Source organism: Cottoperca gobio, chromosome 15 (genome assembly GCF_900634415.1).
Source record: "Cottoperca gobio chromosome 15, fCotGob3.1, whole genome shotgun sequence".
Lineage (NCBI taxonomy): Eukaryota > Metazoa > Chordata > Actinopteri > Perciformes > Bovichtidae > Cottoperca > Cottoperca gobio.
The window spans coordinates 17,506,360-17,522,585 of NC_041369.1; the positions used below are offsets into that span (position 1 = coordinate 17,506,360).

The 16,226-nt window shown below is 41.0% G+C and overlaps 1 protein-coding gene across 2 annotated transcripts in view; it reads right to left on the bottom strand.

Moving 5' to 3' along the window:
- bicc1a (BicC family RNA binding protein 1a) overlaps positions 1-16,226 on the bottom strand; it is a 68,190-nt gene that overhangs the window by 12,849 nt on the left and 39,115 nt on the right. The window contains exons 10-21 of one of the 2 annotated variants that reach the window (XM_029450309.1): positions 15,739-15,934; positions 13,816-13,974; positions 13,043-13,227; positions 12,780-12,921; positions 10,389-10,542; positions 9,954-10,113; positions 9,815-9,854; positions 8,851-9,005; positions 8,504-8,678; positions 8,031-8,194; positions 7,152-7,251; positions 2,515-5,486 (exon numbers count right to left, since the gene is read on the bottom strand). In XM_029450309.1, coding sequence (XP_029306169.1) covers positions 5,359-5,486; positions 7,152-7,251; positions 8,031-8,194; positions 8,504-8,678; positions 8,851-9,005; positions 9,815-9,854; positions 9,954-10,113; positions 10,389-10,542; positions 12,780-12,921; positions 13,043-13,227; positions 13,816-13,974; positions 15,739-15,934 — 1,758 coding nt within the window. In that variant the 3' untranslated portion in view covers positions 2,515-5,358. Of the gene's footprint in view, positions 1-2,514; positions 5,487-7,151; positions 7,252-8,030; positions 8,195-8,503; positions 8,679-8,850; positions 9,006-9,814; positions 9,855-9,953; positions 10,114-10,388; positions 10,543-12,779; positions 12,922-13,042; positions 13,228-13,815; positions 13,975-15,738; positions 15,935-16,226 lie in introns of those variants that run through there. The other variant, XR_003833558.1, reaches the window with a different exon arrangement.

Here is a 16,226-nt window from a genome sequence, read left to right on the forward strand (position 1 = left end):
TTGCACTTATTGTAAGTCGCTTTGGACAAAAGCGTCAGCTACATGAACTGTAATGTAATGTTAACATCTTCTGAGGTTAAATGCCCTCAGCCAGCTGATTGAGTTGGAGGTGGGGAATTGAATTTAGCTTCATTTGGGGCTGGATTAACATTTAAGTAAATATGCCGGTAAGGCTGCAAATAACAGTGATAATAACGGTCTTAGTTATCCTAAAAATTAAATGTACACTACACCAATCTCAAATGAAATGATGTTACTGAATGCATCTGTTTTAGTGAGATTTGTGTCATTTTGCATGAACAAGGAGAAACAAACAGACAGACACAATGAGCCAATCTCATCAGACACGGTGAGCATATTGTCCACTGGATAAGAGCCAGGATTGGTGAGGTAGCAACCAAGTCACAGCTCTTCTCATTTACACCTTTCCTGCAAAGGCAAGCTGCTCATGAGAACAATATGTGATGCTGTGGACTCTGCTGGTCGTCAAGTGGGGAGGCCGCCAGGATGCAGAATAAATGCATGGTTGGTTAGTCATTAAAAGCCTGTCACTTCTTTTCACTGCAATTTAGCCGTCTTTCACTCCGTCCTTCTCTCACAATAGAACATGAAATTCTAATTAGTCATGCTGGGCACTGAAAATGATTGCCAGCTGTGCCGTGCACATTATCGCCCCTAAGTGAGGCAAAGAGAGACTTTGATATTTGTGATTTAATAGCTTTTCTCTAGAGCCATTATGCTTGAAGTGTGTGAGATTCTTTTATGGGCTAAAATGGAAGAATATTTCTTCCTGTGGAAGCCAGACATATTTTAAGATGAAACTATTTTCTGAGTAAGGTATGAAAGAGAGATTTCCGTTCAGCTCTGTTCTATTTATCATAAGAGAATTGGCAGCAGAAAATTAATGTTTTCTTAACACCCTTCCTGCACATAACCCCCCCCGAGCACCTCAGGATAACGCACCTGTATTTACAGCCCATTCAGTGTTGTGGCGTTAACATGAAGGCGTTCTGTTTTCTTTGTGGAAAATAATGACAGAGGATGAGTGAGTCACGCCGAACATAGTTCAGTGGAAAGTTCAGTCAAGGGCTCATTTGCTTTGGAGGAGAGGCTCTCCCTCTCTGCCATCTGAACATTCATGTTCTGCTTCAAACAGAGAGGCCTGTGGATGAGGTTTGTAGGTAATGTGATCACAAATAAAAGGGAAAATTGAATAACCTTCCTTACCTTACCAAAATACAGCTTGGAAAAGTGTTTGTGTATTTTGTTACCAAGCACACATGCACATATAAATACCTCTCGAGTCTGGACATCTTAAAATCTACAGGGTAAAATATATAAAAGGGATGTTGTACGTTACAAAAAGAGTCTCTGGTCTCATAAGTAAATGGCATTTACATAGCATTTTCTTTTGGACGCATGTATGTTAAATCCCACAAAACAATCAGTCATTTATAAACCTGTAATAATCTGATGCTGAGCAACCATTGTCCATGGTTTATTAGAGGAGTGAATCATTTTAAGTGGCAACACTGCCCCCTTGAGGGATTCAATAATGTTGCATGAACTCATAATTTAGCAGGCAAACGATGCATTCAGACAAGTGGTTGTCTATTCTTTACAGTCGATGGTTTATTCTCTAATTCTGCTGAGCTGCTCATATTAAATAAAGGGACATTGCCAGGGTTTAGTGTAAATGTACCACAGCCAAGGAGACACAGTGCAGAGTTTGTGACCTCACTCAAACAGATGATTTTCAAATCTGAACTCTACAACAAACAGTGAATTATATGACCTGGATAATGCCTACAAACAAAATACAATTTAGCAAAATTAATTCCATTTCTCTGATAGTCCAGTAGCCTGGAGGACAGGACAGATGGACAGTCATTTAAGAGCCCCAGACTTGACATTGAGTTTAAAATGTATTTGTTCTTGTGCATTACATTATATATTGTTCCTGCTAGAATCTGCATCAGTCACAGCAGATTCATTCTGTTGGATTAAGCAGATTCTGGCAGATTAGAACTCATGTAGACATGCATGGCACGGTAAACACAGCATAGGACTGGGTTGTTGAGTATGAATGTGTTTTTGATTACAGCGAGCTGTGAGGCTTTCGAACAGAGAAGATAAAGTGACTTAATATTTATAATCCTCATTCTTTATGGTTACTAATATTTGTGTCAGTGGTATTTTTTGATATATATATATATTTAGAATTTACTGATTAATACTACCACATTAAAAACTGTGGCCTCCACATATCTGTGCTTCCCCACTTTAATCTTTTTAGTGTGCTGCTTATCTGCTGTTGCTGCTGCGGTGAACATTCTTGGAGTTGCAAGGTCACAGCATCTAACAGATACTGAAAGCCGGGATTTCCTGATAGCTTAGCTTCATTTACTTCCATTTTGAGACCACGAAGAAGACACTTGAGACGATTACGGACAGTTTACAGTTCTGTTTGATGTACAGAAAATAAAACCAAAAAAAAAAAGGGACTTTGTTTGTATACATTTATTACATATTTGAACAAACAATTTTTTGCCTGCTTGACAGTTTCTCCAAAAAGTCCTGTTTATATCTGTATTACAATACAGTTAGGATAACAATAGCATCAACAGATGCCACAGCGAACAGAGCTTTGGCCACATGGCAATGTTTATACACAAAGTATTCTCTGGAACTGTGCAGAATTGTACCTTTCTCACACAAAAACAGTTGCATAAGATGAAAAAGTTGTACAAAAGTTATGTATTACATCATTTCCTTAGTGGTTTACATTTATTATAAATGTACCATTTGATTGCAGTACAAAGACTCCTTCAAAACAAATCCCTTTGGGAACAACAATATGACTAATACAAAGACATAATTGTGAAACTGGTCCATCAAGGGAAAAGACTAGACAAGCTGGCAGTAAACGTTTTGACTTGACGAGTCCCTTCACTGATCCGTAATAAATCTGCATCGATTTTTATTTTTTTAAACATTCACTTGATAAAGACAACTGCCCTCCGAGCAAACGCATCCGAACAAGGTGAAGGATGGAAACAAATGTCTGCTGGCCAGGAACACGAGTCACAGCGCTGGGAGAATCAATGCTCAACAGTTTCAATGTAGTACCATGATGAGTGGGGGCCAGCCAGCCCCGGGTTTCCTCTCAGGATAATGAATCCTTTTGTATATTAGCGTTCTCCCTCTTCATCGTCAAAGGGAAGAAAAGACAATTACCTGGTTGGCATCGGCCACCGTGTCAGAATAATATTTAGTATAGTGTTATTTACTTGACAACCACATAGAGAATGGCTCAAATCGGACGCGAGGGAGGGTGGAAAGTGGTTAAACGCGAACATGAAGAACAACAAATCACCTTGAAGGGAGGGATTGTGAATTGAATTGTCGACTTCTCTCTGTATGAGGACTGCAGTTACTTTCTGTCATAGTTCAATTTGGCGAAGTAAATGTTCATGCACTCGACTGATCATTTCTCAGAAGCGTCCCCTACATACCTAATAAATGCAATACACTGTACTCATTTAAATCAAAATGAGAACTTTATACTTTTTGTACTGCAAATACAAAAACACATTTCCCCAGAAAAAAAAACCAAAAACAAAAAAGTGGCACTTAAATTTGCACAAAGTGCTCAAGACCTTGGAAGATGGAGCGCTTTGTTGGCTAAATCTTAAGAACATCACGCAGAACAACACTCGAGTTATCCAAAGTTAATGAACTATCTGAGAAGGACGTTTTCCTTTTCAAAACATGACCAAACATAATACAGGAGCCCAGAACAAACACAAGCTTCGATAAACACTGATGCGGCATGTATAATCCCGTTACTTCACCGCTTAACCAGGTTTCCTGGATATTAGATTGCACGACTAGATTCGAGAAGATTCCAGATTTTTATTTATTTTCATTTTAAATCCCAGTCCTTGTGATGACTTTGGTTCCTCTCTTGAAGAAATTCTCATACACTGGTTCTTTGTGTGATGCACCTCCTCTCTGGGGAGCAAGGTCAGATCAAAAATATTAGTGTTCTTAAAAACTTGTTATGCATATTGGCCCTTTTTGCTACAAAAGGCATGGCCTTGCTCCGATAGGTCCTTCCTACCTCTAAATTGAACAATCTTAGACAAAAAAAAAAAAAAAAAAAAGGGACACAGTTCTAGCATAGCAACTCATGCTCCGGATACATGGAGGTTGCTTTGTGAGATTATTGGCCCACAGAAGGGGCCACGGGGAGGCCAACGCTGACAAATAACAGATGACACAAAAGACCATGTACTATAAACAAACTGAGAAGGAGAACCACAGAAAGATGCATCAGAGAGAGGTCTTTAAAGCCCAACTGCCTCGTGTCTCTGCTGCTGTCTAATGGCACAGCCATATTACGGCTCCACAGATTAAAAAGGCAGGGGGAAAAAGTAAAAGATACTAAAAACCTAATTACAAAATCACAGAAACTCCTCCATGAATGTATAAAAAAATACAAATGTAAACTGATTACCGTTAAACATCCCACCCATTCCCCTAAAATGGTAATAAAAACTAAAACTAAAATCATAATGCATACAAAATATTAGATTTTTTGTTGTTGTCTAGAAATACACAAACAGAATGTGGTTGGACACAAACACTCAGGAATGTCCACCAATCAAAACACTTAAGGCAGCCAAAGGTCAAAGGCCACAATGATACTTTCCTTTGGTATAGTTGGTAGAAGTTAAGTCACCACTTTGGCTTGATGACATATTATGCACTTCCTTTGGTGGTGCCCTAAACTCACTGGTAAGTGCTTATATTTGGTTTGGTACAAAATGCATCTGTGCTTTTAGTCAATAAAAAAAATGCAAAGTTCTTTCAATTTAAGGAATTAGGCTCTCACAGGCAAAAGTCTAGTATTATTAAAGTGCATGTCACTGATACAACAGCATGTTACAAATGCAGGTAGTATCAATGTGTAAAATGATTGTACGAATCATTCGGCCTTTTCCCTTGAACAAAATGTGGACAGAAATACTGGACAGCACCCTTCATCAGAACCATAACAACAAACCTTCATATATAAATGCTCCAGATAGACTCAATGGCACTATAACAAGGAGTGAACACTGAACCTCATGTATCTGAGAAATCCCTTTTTTCGTTGGCACTTCAGGTAAAACTATGGCTTTTTTTAATATATATATATTTATACTATATGGCAACGACAACATTTTTGAACAGTCTTAATTCAGCTGAAGCTGAAAGAGGGTAAACAACCACTGAAACCTGGGCTGCTGGGGCACAGAAAAATACTGGAGGATGGTCTCCATTATGAACGGTTCTGGGATGGCCTGGATGCGCCTACCATCGCCCGCTGACGCTGGCTATGTCTGCGTGAAACTGACGGGAGAGGCGGCCGCTCGCTCCCCCTTCCAGGAAGGAGGACCTGATCGGCAGCTCAAATAGCTTTCTCCGGTTCTTGTTAAGTTCTGTGTAGTTAAAAACAAAAGAGAGCACCACAAACATCAAGCAGAAGCAAAGGTGATACAACATGTTGTTGTGTTGGGAGCCAAAGCAAAGAAATAAACTAAATGAAAGAGTATTTTAACATTTCTTTTTAAGCCTACATTGATCAACAATGACATTTGTATTCAAATCCCTACAGGATTGATCAGATCAACTAAAGCCCTCCATCTGGGTTTTACACAGGAGACAAAATGCTTTCATAAAAATGTCTCGTCATGGCATCTCCGAGTTATTCACACGATCTGTTGCTGCCAGCATAAACCTTCAGTTTGATTACTGGAGACAGGCAGCTTGCCCCAGCAGCTCTTTTTGCTGGCAGACTGGCAGGAAGTTAAAACCTGGGTTGAAGTGACTGGTATTCTATCTCTTTATAACGAGAGGCAAAAATACAGAAAGAAAAGGAGACAGAGACGTGCATGTTCTTGGTTTGGAGCCCTAGAGTCAGTCAGTGAAGATGAAAGTTGACCTGCACTTGACTGAGGTGTCAGGCAGTTCCAAAACCAATTCTGGCCTTGGATCGCCTTCCTAATAATCACACGCTGGCCTCGCCATTTCCCCTAGTTGATCATACTGTCAACCTGGCTCTGGTCTGAGGTTTCTGAACTTTTGCTGAATATCCACGACAGGAAGCTCATGATCCCAACATGAGGATGATTAACTTACACAGCCTAACAACTTCAGCCATTACAATGTCCAAAATATGACATCAGTAATGAAGTGTGACACCCACAACATTCCCATTAGATCCAGTGCAACAGCGGGACACAGAGTCTACATCAGGGGGGCAGCTGGAGCAACTGGAGAAATACCAACTCACTCATCTGAGAGGAATGTGCCTTAATCCTAATTACTCCTGCCGGTGCAAATTACTGCAACATGTTTTCTCGTATCATTACAAGATAAATTAGTTACAACATTACCTCCTTGTACTTCTCTACTAGTCTGCCAATAACAAGGGCCACCTATAGCTTTCAAATCCAGTGGTTGGCAGTGTTGATGACCTCTGTCAGTTGGAGTACACATTCTGCCTTCTGCACAGCTGGGCTCCACTCCCGCTTGTTGCAGCAACAGACGAAATAGGAACATTAATGAAACACATAAGCCAATTTGTGTGAAGTGCCTTCAGCAAGAGCTGGTAGGTTCAGGCTCCAGCTGTTAGGACCAGGCTCCAGCTGCCATCGGTGCTCATCAGCACAGAAAAAGGACCAACTGCAGTCAGAGGTGGTCTGACGCAGGCTTCTCTACACTGTTCCCTTGTGAATGTTTGGTTGTGCCGGTTAATAGCAGAGAAAGAAAGGCACAAAGAGCGACATGCAAGAGAAAATGTAATAAACACATGATCTTCTTCAATAGTAATACAAAAACTATATGCATTATTAATAAGGCTGGTTTCTCTGAACACACAAATCCATTTTTTGTAAAGTCTCATGCTATGAAATGTAATGATTTGGTATATTATAAAATAACAAGAGACAAAACAAGTTAGCTTCGATAAATGTAAGAATGTGTAACTTGATTTTGGGCACTTTCTGTCATATTGTACACTAGATTATATATTGTATATACTGTTTATACTTATTGTATTGTATATGATGAGTGAATACAAATACTACAACTACTATTTGTACCTGAGATGGCGAGCAGCATTTTCCTGCGGGCTCCAAAGGTGGTGATGCCCAGTTCCTTCAGGTCCTGGTCTGTTAGAGTCAGGAATGTCTGGAGGTCGATCTGGAAGCAGCAACAAGTCCATTTAACACTTTTATTACCAAAACATATAGAAACTTCTCCTGGTGTTGTATTAAAATTGAGACCCATGACCCAATATGGTGATTTCATTTAAATGATACACTATAATGCAACTTACTGCATTGAGTAAGTTTAAGAGTTCAAAAGAGCAATGCACTTCAGAAGCCGTATGAAGAGTAACTATGCCCACAACGTGCAAATATTGTAGGGACGTGCTCATTACCTTTTAGCCATGCTAGCTGTGATGCTTCGAGCTAACCATGTAGCGACCGCTACAATATGCTGATGTTTAGAAGGTATAATGTACAAGGTTCACTATTTGAGTTTGCTAACATTTGCAGGTATTTGGTCATAAACTAACCTTATAATTGTGCTGTATGAAAGGTTAGAGGATCACCATTAGCATTTATCCTGTAAGGTCTTTAAATGTCTGTAGCAAAATGTCAATTCATCCAATAGTTTCAAGATATTTCACCACAAAAAAGAACCTCATGGTGGTGCTAAAGGTGAAGTCAAGGGATTACCAATGTCAGTATGATTTATCCTCTGGGGACCAGGAATGTCAGTACAAAAGGCAATTCATCCAGTCGTTATTAAGTTTCAGTCTGGACCAAAGTGGTGGAGCGAGAGCCCTGTTGCTAGTGCGGCTAAAAAGTGGAATTTCTCAGCTATTTTGGAAAATGTCAGAGCCTGTCTTCAGCTTGACAGTCCTATAATTATAATCATAACACTGGAATAAATGGGTTCTCGTTGTACAATACCTCTTGTTGCTGGAAGATGTCCGTGTACTTCCCCAAGCCCAGCTTGCTGAACAGCTCAGGCAGGTCTGAGCCTTTTACAGACGAGTTCAGACTGCAGCCGTTGCTGCCAGTTACAGAGGAGATGCAGTCCATGTAGTTGCTGCTGCTGAGGTAATGCTCTGCAGCTGTCCATTAGGGCATTGAGGGGGAAAAAAACTAAATGATAATTTTGCAAGAAAAGCAACAATGATTCCTTCACATCTCAACTATCACATGTTCAGTCAACAAATGTAGACATGTATGTAACGTGTAATCAGTACAGTAACACACACAAGGGCGTGCACACTGAACGTCATTCGCAGTGTGGTGAATTTCACAAAAAAGATTCAGGTAAAAATGTCACATTTCTGTTCCTCTTTGCAGAGGATGCTTGCATGGTTTGCTAAAGTGCTTGTTTGTCCTTGGCAGCATCGACACTACAGAAATTAACTGACCAGATTTGTTCTGCTTCCTCTTTGGGCTGCCGACAACGGAGGGAAACTCGGAGGGAAACTCGGCGTGACACGGCAGGCCGTTTCCGAGGCCGTTCCTCTCCCGCCAGTTGTCGCAGTCACTGCCGTTCCCGAGGCCTTCCCGGCTGTTGGATCGTGACAAGGACAGCGGGGAATCCTGAGAGAAAATACAAAGGCAGAGAATGCAAACATTTAACAAGGAGTTCTGAGTGACTGCAAATATCTACCTTTTTTTATAAATGGCAAGAAAAATACATTCTTCAGTTTGTTATTCAGCTAAAAAGTTATTTATCCAAGATGGCGAGAATGGCAAACACTGTAAGGCTAACCTCAAAGGTGGTGCTCATGCTGGGTTTGTATGAAACATGATTGGCTCTCCGCAGCTCCTTGATGGTCTCAGCTGGCATAGACTTTGAGAAGCCCAGACCACTCCAGGTGTTGGTAGGGGTCCGCACCTCAGTCACCACGGGCTTCTTCAACATAGCTGAGTGAATACAGACGTACAGTGATGCACACATACAGATATAATGCAAAGTGATATTTCTTGTTAACATCTCAAATCTGCCATAAATTGATTGTATGCTTTTTTTAATCACTTGAATATTGTCCATGTTCCTCTTGAATAGTTTTACACACTGGTTACAATATATATATATATATATATATATATATATATATACATACATATATATACACACACACACACACACACTTGTTTTAGCTCTTAAAGCTAGGGTAGGCAGGTTTTGGCGGCATTGGGAGAAAAGTCCAAAAAAACTTTTGGGCATTTGTAATTCAAGTGCTCTGAGAGGAAACTAGACTTCTGCACCTCCGCTTTGACATTTGGTCTTTGCACCCATTGGCTACAAATGTAGATGCGAATCCATGTCCCAGATTGTAAAAGTCTGATACAATGCCAGAAAAAGTTGCCTTTCCAGCATTGGCAACAACTGCCTACAAAAGCAACCCAAAAAAGTAAGACAGAGGGCAGACCTGCAGCAAGATGGCTCTATTTTCATACCCCAGCTTTAAGAATCATAAATAAATTATATTTTACATGTTCAGTATTTCATACACACTTAACTACATAATTCATAGTTGAAGTCTTGGAATCTTAATAAAATACAAACGTTAATAATAAAAGGGGTAAATTGATTCCTCCTTCAAAGACACGCTCAGAGAACACAACTATTGATGGCAGTTGTGACCTTTAGCAGTCCGTCTTCACACAAAGCAGGTCCAGTCACTACTAATGACATTGTAATATTCAACAAGACACAAACGTCAACTCACCTTTGGTTGCCAACAGCTTTTTCTGTTCATAGTCAAATGCCTGGAAAGACAGCAGACCATTTGTATTCCTTAATTACTTAATAATACCCCCAAAACTGTGTACTTTTGATGAGCGTGTGTTGGGTGTGTGTGTGTGTACCTGTATGTTGGCAAAGGAGGTCTCTGGTACCAGTCTGATTCTATCCCTCTCGTTCTGCAGCGCAGCCCTCTCAGCCGCACGCTCGCTCCCGGGCGCCCTCTTATCGGCCACAGGACTGTCTGACGAGCTGGACTCAGCGTCCGAGAGCAGACAGTCAGAGCTGTTGGGATTACACAGGATTATAGTATCATCGAGTGAAGAAAATCTCATCATCTCCTCACATTATCACTAAGGCTGTTAATGTTCCCGGCTCATCAGGTTTGACAAGTTTTCATTATGAAGATACAGTTGATTATTCTTATGTCCATGCTGTCCAGGCCGAGTGTGTGTAACACAGTCATCATCACAGCCCATACTTAAACACGGTTTCTGCAACAGACGAGATGCTCAACGGTAACAATACAAACGGTTAATTATCTCTAGATTCAAACATACTGTAGATGGGAGTTCTTGGTGCCCTGCAGTAGCTCCACAGCCTGTCGCTTCCCTGATGAAGTCTTACATGAAGCCAGCATCTGTTTCAGCTCACTCCCATTGGCTGAGTGAGAAGGGCTTCTAGGCATACCCACTTCAACAAATGTGTCAGAACCTGAAGGAAACAAAACACATTTTGATATAATAAATACATGTAAAATACAGTCCTTTGACAACAAAGCGGAAATACTTCATGTTTTATCACATTTTGTAATTCCTGCATAGCAGTAGGGGGTGTACCAAATGCTTCGAAGCGTCATTCATAATGTTGTCATTTGAATTCTAAGTCAACATTAGGAAGCTCCGCAGCTTATTATTTTTTATTTCATATCAATTCATCGACTTGAACCTGGGCAGCTGCGGTAAGGACTCAGCGTTAATGCTACATTGCACTTTATTTACTATGTATTATTATTATTATTATTATTATTATTATTATTATTATTATAATAGAATTAGATTCCAGTAGTGGCTGTGTAGGATCGTTTCCGACTCGTGTGATCCAAACATTTCCAATAATTCCCGAGCGATGTAAAGAAGATAGATGTAATCATTTTCAAAATTCACATGTTTTCATCTGTCAAAATATTCTGCTTCAGTCCATGTGTTGCCGTTTAGCCTTTCAAAAACATCCTTTTCAAAAAACAGGTCACTTTCCTGGTTGCCGAACACAAAGGGAGGCACGTAATGACGAGACATATCCATTAAAGAAAGTTAATTTAATAAACAAAGATTAACTCATTTAATTGAGGATTCTGTTCAAGGATTGACATTTGTTTTTTTAGGGTGATTAGGTCATAAAATATGACAGGTATTCAAAGCTTCATTCAAAAACCTCGATAGGAGACAGTCGGTGCAGCCATACCATGCAGTCTGTTATCAGAAGTGACTGGGTCAAAGGAGTGTGTGTAGCTCGGTGGGTATACGTAGGTATACATGTGTTTAAGTGTGACACGTCCCAGTTGGATCCAGGATTAATTAAAAACACAGCGGCTGTAATTATAGTTGTCCCAACCCCCCCCCCCCCCCCCCCCCCCTTTTCCCCCCTTACCCCCACCCTACTCTACTTTCAGCTGGTCAGGAACCTGCTCTGTGTAACAGGATGCGAGTGTACGCTGAATGTGCATGCTGTACTGTATAGCGTAAAAATAATATGATGTCAGTCAATCTAATGAAGCTCTCTGGGGTTTAATGTTTGAACAATTCCCCTGCACTCCCTCATTCCACAGAGCAGAGTCGGACTGGGCGAGCCAGTCCAAACACATTCTGGGACACAGGAGGAGAAAAGGGAGGGGGAGGAAACCTTACCGAGATGCACCGCATTGGGGGAGGACCAGCTCAGAAAACAGCGAGGAAAAACGAGACGCGTGAGAGTGAAAGTTTGAGGGGAAAACCGCGAGTGTAAGACACGAAGGAAATGAGGGCCTTTCTGAACCACTAGGAGACCAGCAGTTAATCCGTCTCTGTTCCAACTCAATAAACGTAGTCAGAGGGAGTATGAGGTTAGAAGGACAGTACGGAGAAATAGAAATGAGTTCATTCAAGGCATTTTTCTCAAAGTGGGTTTAAGGGTTACATAAATCTCAAGTGGAAAAGCATAAATTGGACATTTATGTTAAGTCTGCAAAGTCCAGCAAAGTCGAAAATGATGACAGCTCAAAAATGTTGTCTGCCCGAGGTTACAATCGCACATAAATCACAAGGTTTTAAGTGCGTCTTTAACATAACTGACCCACAAGAAGGCAACACTCCTGCTACAAGTACAGCTTTACAATTAACTTCCTAAATGAGTTGAAAGTTATATTTTATAAAAACATTGACTATATTGTCTTTAAAAAAAATGAATGGCCAAAGAAAATAGTTGAGAGAAAAATAATGAATCTTAGATTAGAAATGTAGAAGTTAAATATATTGGCGGTCACTAGGTTAGGAAGAGAATTACAGATGATAGGCATGTTGGTGCTCTGCCTGCAGGAGAACAGGATAGGCTTGATGTTTTGGATAGGAGGCTATTAGCAGATAAGATAAGAACTCCATGAGCTTTCACGAGCTTTGCATTCTTAAGAGCTAAATATAATCTGTGAATATTCAGATGGGGTCTATACTACATTGGATGTCTTACACTGAAAAGGTTTGTACGGCTTGCACAGGGGTACATTTCAGGCTGCACGCTGGCCCTCGCAACATGGGCATATGACGCAAAACCCTTTGCGGCAATGTGGCCATAATATTTGCTTTTTAAAGCACAGATATTATCACAACACTCCTTTTATTTTTCTAAACCCACAGTTTAGCAACTGAAAGAATGACCACATATAGTGGTAGGCTGGATGAGTTTCTTAAGATGAATACCTTCATCTGGACTGGACTTGCTGGACAGTGGTTCTGATGGATTGTGTCCGCTGGCCTCCTGGACTGAGTCACATGGCGCTGGACTCAAAGCTGTTTCTGCAAGTGACGCAGACGCTATCCTCCCATAGACTGAGCCAGGATGCTATACATGCATGCACACACAGACATACACATACAGAGCAAAGTTATACACAAGACAAATGAGATTTACTGAACAAAGAAAGTCAAGAATAATGCAACATGCAGTGTACAAATGAGCCAACCTTGACATGTCCATTAAGAGTGCAGGAGCCCTTGCAGTCAGGGACCCCGTTGGGCTGTTTGTCTATGGGGGCGAGGCCAGGCGGAGGGGAAGGTGTATTCTGTGTGTAACCTTGAACGCTTGACAGCAGGATGCTACTCAATGTCGCCTGGGCAGCAGGGTGCAGCATCAGCTGAGATGAGAAACCTAAGAAACATAAGCAGTGAAGAAAGGAGCATTAACAAGTTTAAACTTTCAGTACTTCATAAGGGTTATGTATACACTCATCGTCAAGGCCTGTAGGTGTCCGTTTGTCTATCCAACTACTCTTTTATTCAAAACAATATTAGCATAAAACTAAATGCAAATAACTGAAATAATATGTAGGAGTCCAGTTTTTCCACTTTAAAGTAAGATGCATTCAAACGCATGGAAAAAAACACGGATTCACACAATCAATGCAGCAGAAGCAGAAAATGTCATCTTTTTTACATGACATTTACATTAAAGGTCATTTAGCAGACGCTCTTATCCAGAGCGACTTACATTGAACTAAGTACAGGGACAGTCTCCCTGGAGCAACTCAGGGTTAAGTAGCTTGCTCAGGGGTACACTGGTGGCAGCCTGGTATTGAACTCACAACCTTCTAGTGTTTTTTTTGGAACCACTAAACCATCACCACCCTTTATCATCTTTATATTACAACGACTTATTTTCTTGAAAGATGCATATATAGAAACAGATTTTAGAGAACCACATTCTAGTACAAAGAAAGACAGTGGACTATATACAAACCTTGGGTGCTGGTGAGTGAGCTGGGCCAGAGGGAGGGGGAGTGTGTGAGGGTGCTGGGGCTCTGGGTCTGCAGAGGGCTCATGGAGGAGTTTAAGCTGTTGAGGACTGCGTTTGGTACAGCAGAGTTGGAGAGGGAGTGGGCCGTCGCCCCAAGGAAACCTGAGGAGAACAGAAAGGAAGAAGAGAACAGGAGATGAATAGACCAGCGGTGGGTCCTGTCAAAGCACAGAGCCATTTTTCAAGCTAATCACATGTTCCAATACGGCCTTCAAAAAATAATGTTGGTCTCCCAGCTATTTAACTGGAATTTCATCAAACTGTCATCAAGCAGACGGCAAACAAGAGGAAGAATTTCTTAAATTCCTACAAGGTCATGGATGCTAAAGTACATATCTCGTGTGTCCTCATACCCAATAAACCCATGTTATTGAGAGCACCAACAATGTGGTTCTTGGTGTCTTAACCCAAACACAGTGTATGAAAACAGAAAGAAGCAGGTCTGTGGCTTTAACAAGGGGCTAGTTTGGCTCCAGGAATAAGGCGAGGGCTTCTTCTGGCAGACTCGCCTGTAATCTGGAAAAGAAGCATGTAGCAATTACTAAAGGCCAGGATGTGGTCGTCCACAGCTTTACCCCCGGGCCCCTGGGTTTAAACGAAACGGCAAGAAACCTACTGTACTGGGACTTCATGGCACATTGTTGTTTTTTGCTACCAATTCTTTTATTTATTTATTTATCCATCTCATTTGGTAGGGACACAAAGACATAACATAAAGGTTATTTGAAATAAATTATTAAATAGCAGCATTAATTCTCAGAATGTGCAAAAACACACAAAAGGTCAGTGCTTACCTACCCCGTATAACCTATAACCCCTCGGCTGCATATATTCAATATATAAACATTATGGATATAACTATTGTTATATTCCTCTCTTCTTAAACATGGAAAGGACAGTTCTAAGTAACTTAATGTAGAGCTGCTGTGGCTCGCATTCGATGATAAAGATACACAAAACAAACCATTTATATTTAAAAGAGATAAACTGTGATGGGTCTATGGCTGCCACTTGCCTGTAGCCATAAGATACTTCCTGTCAGCTCATTCCACTATCTGCTTTTCCTACTTCCATTGATGCATTATTCATGTCCTCATTTCCATGTTTTCATAGTCTGAACCCAAAAAAAAAACATCAATGGAAACAAAAAGCAGATATTTGTTGTTTAACATTTATCCTATAATACCACTCGTACTAAAATAAATCTAAATAAAGTCACCTGTAGAAACAAAAAATACTCGAACTCTTGTGCCTTATGTTGAGGTCAGCGCTGCAGACAAACAAACTCCTACGTGAGTTATAACCGTTCATAATCCTATGATTCATGCGCTCGCAATTCAAAATGGCGCAACTACATTTGTATTGAGGTTATTTTGGGATGATCAAAGATTTGTACACACAGGATTCATTTCTTGGCATGAAATTCATACCTTGATGGTAAGGTTAATTCTGCAGATGAGCAACTCCTACTGCACAGCGCGCAGATGATGGTGCCATGACTCACTGGCTGTGATTTATGTGCATGTTGAGAGGATCTTTGTATTGGCTTTTTAAAAATCACTTGCACTCAGTGATTCAGTTAAGCAGGCGATGATAACGGGCTTTGAGGAGATCTGGCTCGGAGATTTCTTCAATGGATGTGTTGCTACGAGACAATAGCGTGCGTGTGACTGGTACACATGCGAATGACAATGATGTACGAGGGCATTCGTTCCTCTACTAACACTTTTTTATCTTTAATGTATTTCTTGCAAGGACAAAAATACAGTCACTTCTTATCTTTCCTCACTCTTCCTCCCCCCCCCCATCATGGAAAAAGTAAAAGAAACACAAGCAGCAATTTATTAAGTTAGGCAGTGTCATTACCCAGATTGCTCAGCCCCAGGCCAGCTGAGGCCAGGATGTCCAGGCCAACGGGACAGATGAGGGACGGGATGTTGGTGGCGGGATTCAACGCCACAGAGGGAGAAGAGGACACCCCGTTGTTCTCCAGCCCCAAGAGAAATTTCCGGGCTTCGTACATGTTCACTGCATTCCTCTCCACGCTCTTGACTATCACAGACTGAGAGGTTTAAGGAGAAGGAAGAGGCGATGAGAAAAAGAGGAAGTAAGAGGAAAATGGGAAGGAGTGAGGCAAAAGAGAAAGGGGGGACAAAGACGTAGAGAGAGGCAGAAGAGGGAAGACAGGGGAGGAGGCCGAGATAGATATGGTAGGGAATGTTGGCAGCAGAGATAGGGAGTGAAAGGGAGGATGAGGGGGAGACAAACATAAAGGGGAAGAAGGAAGAGGGAATTAGGGTAGATTGGAAAGGATAAACATTGAGACAGTGTGGGAGTGAGAAGGACACATGGGA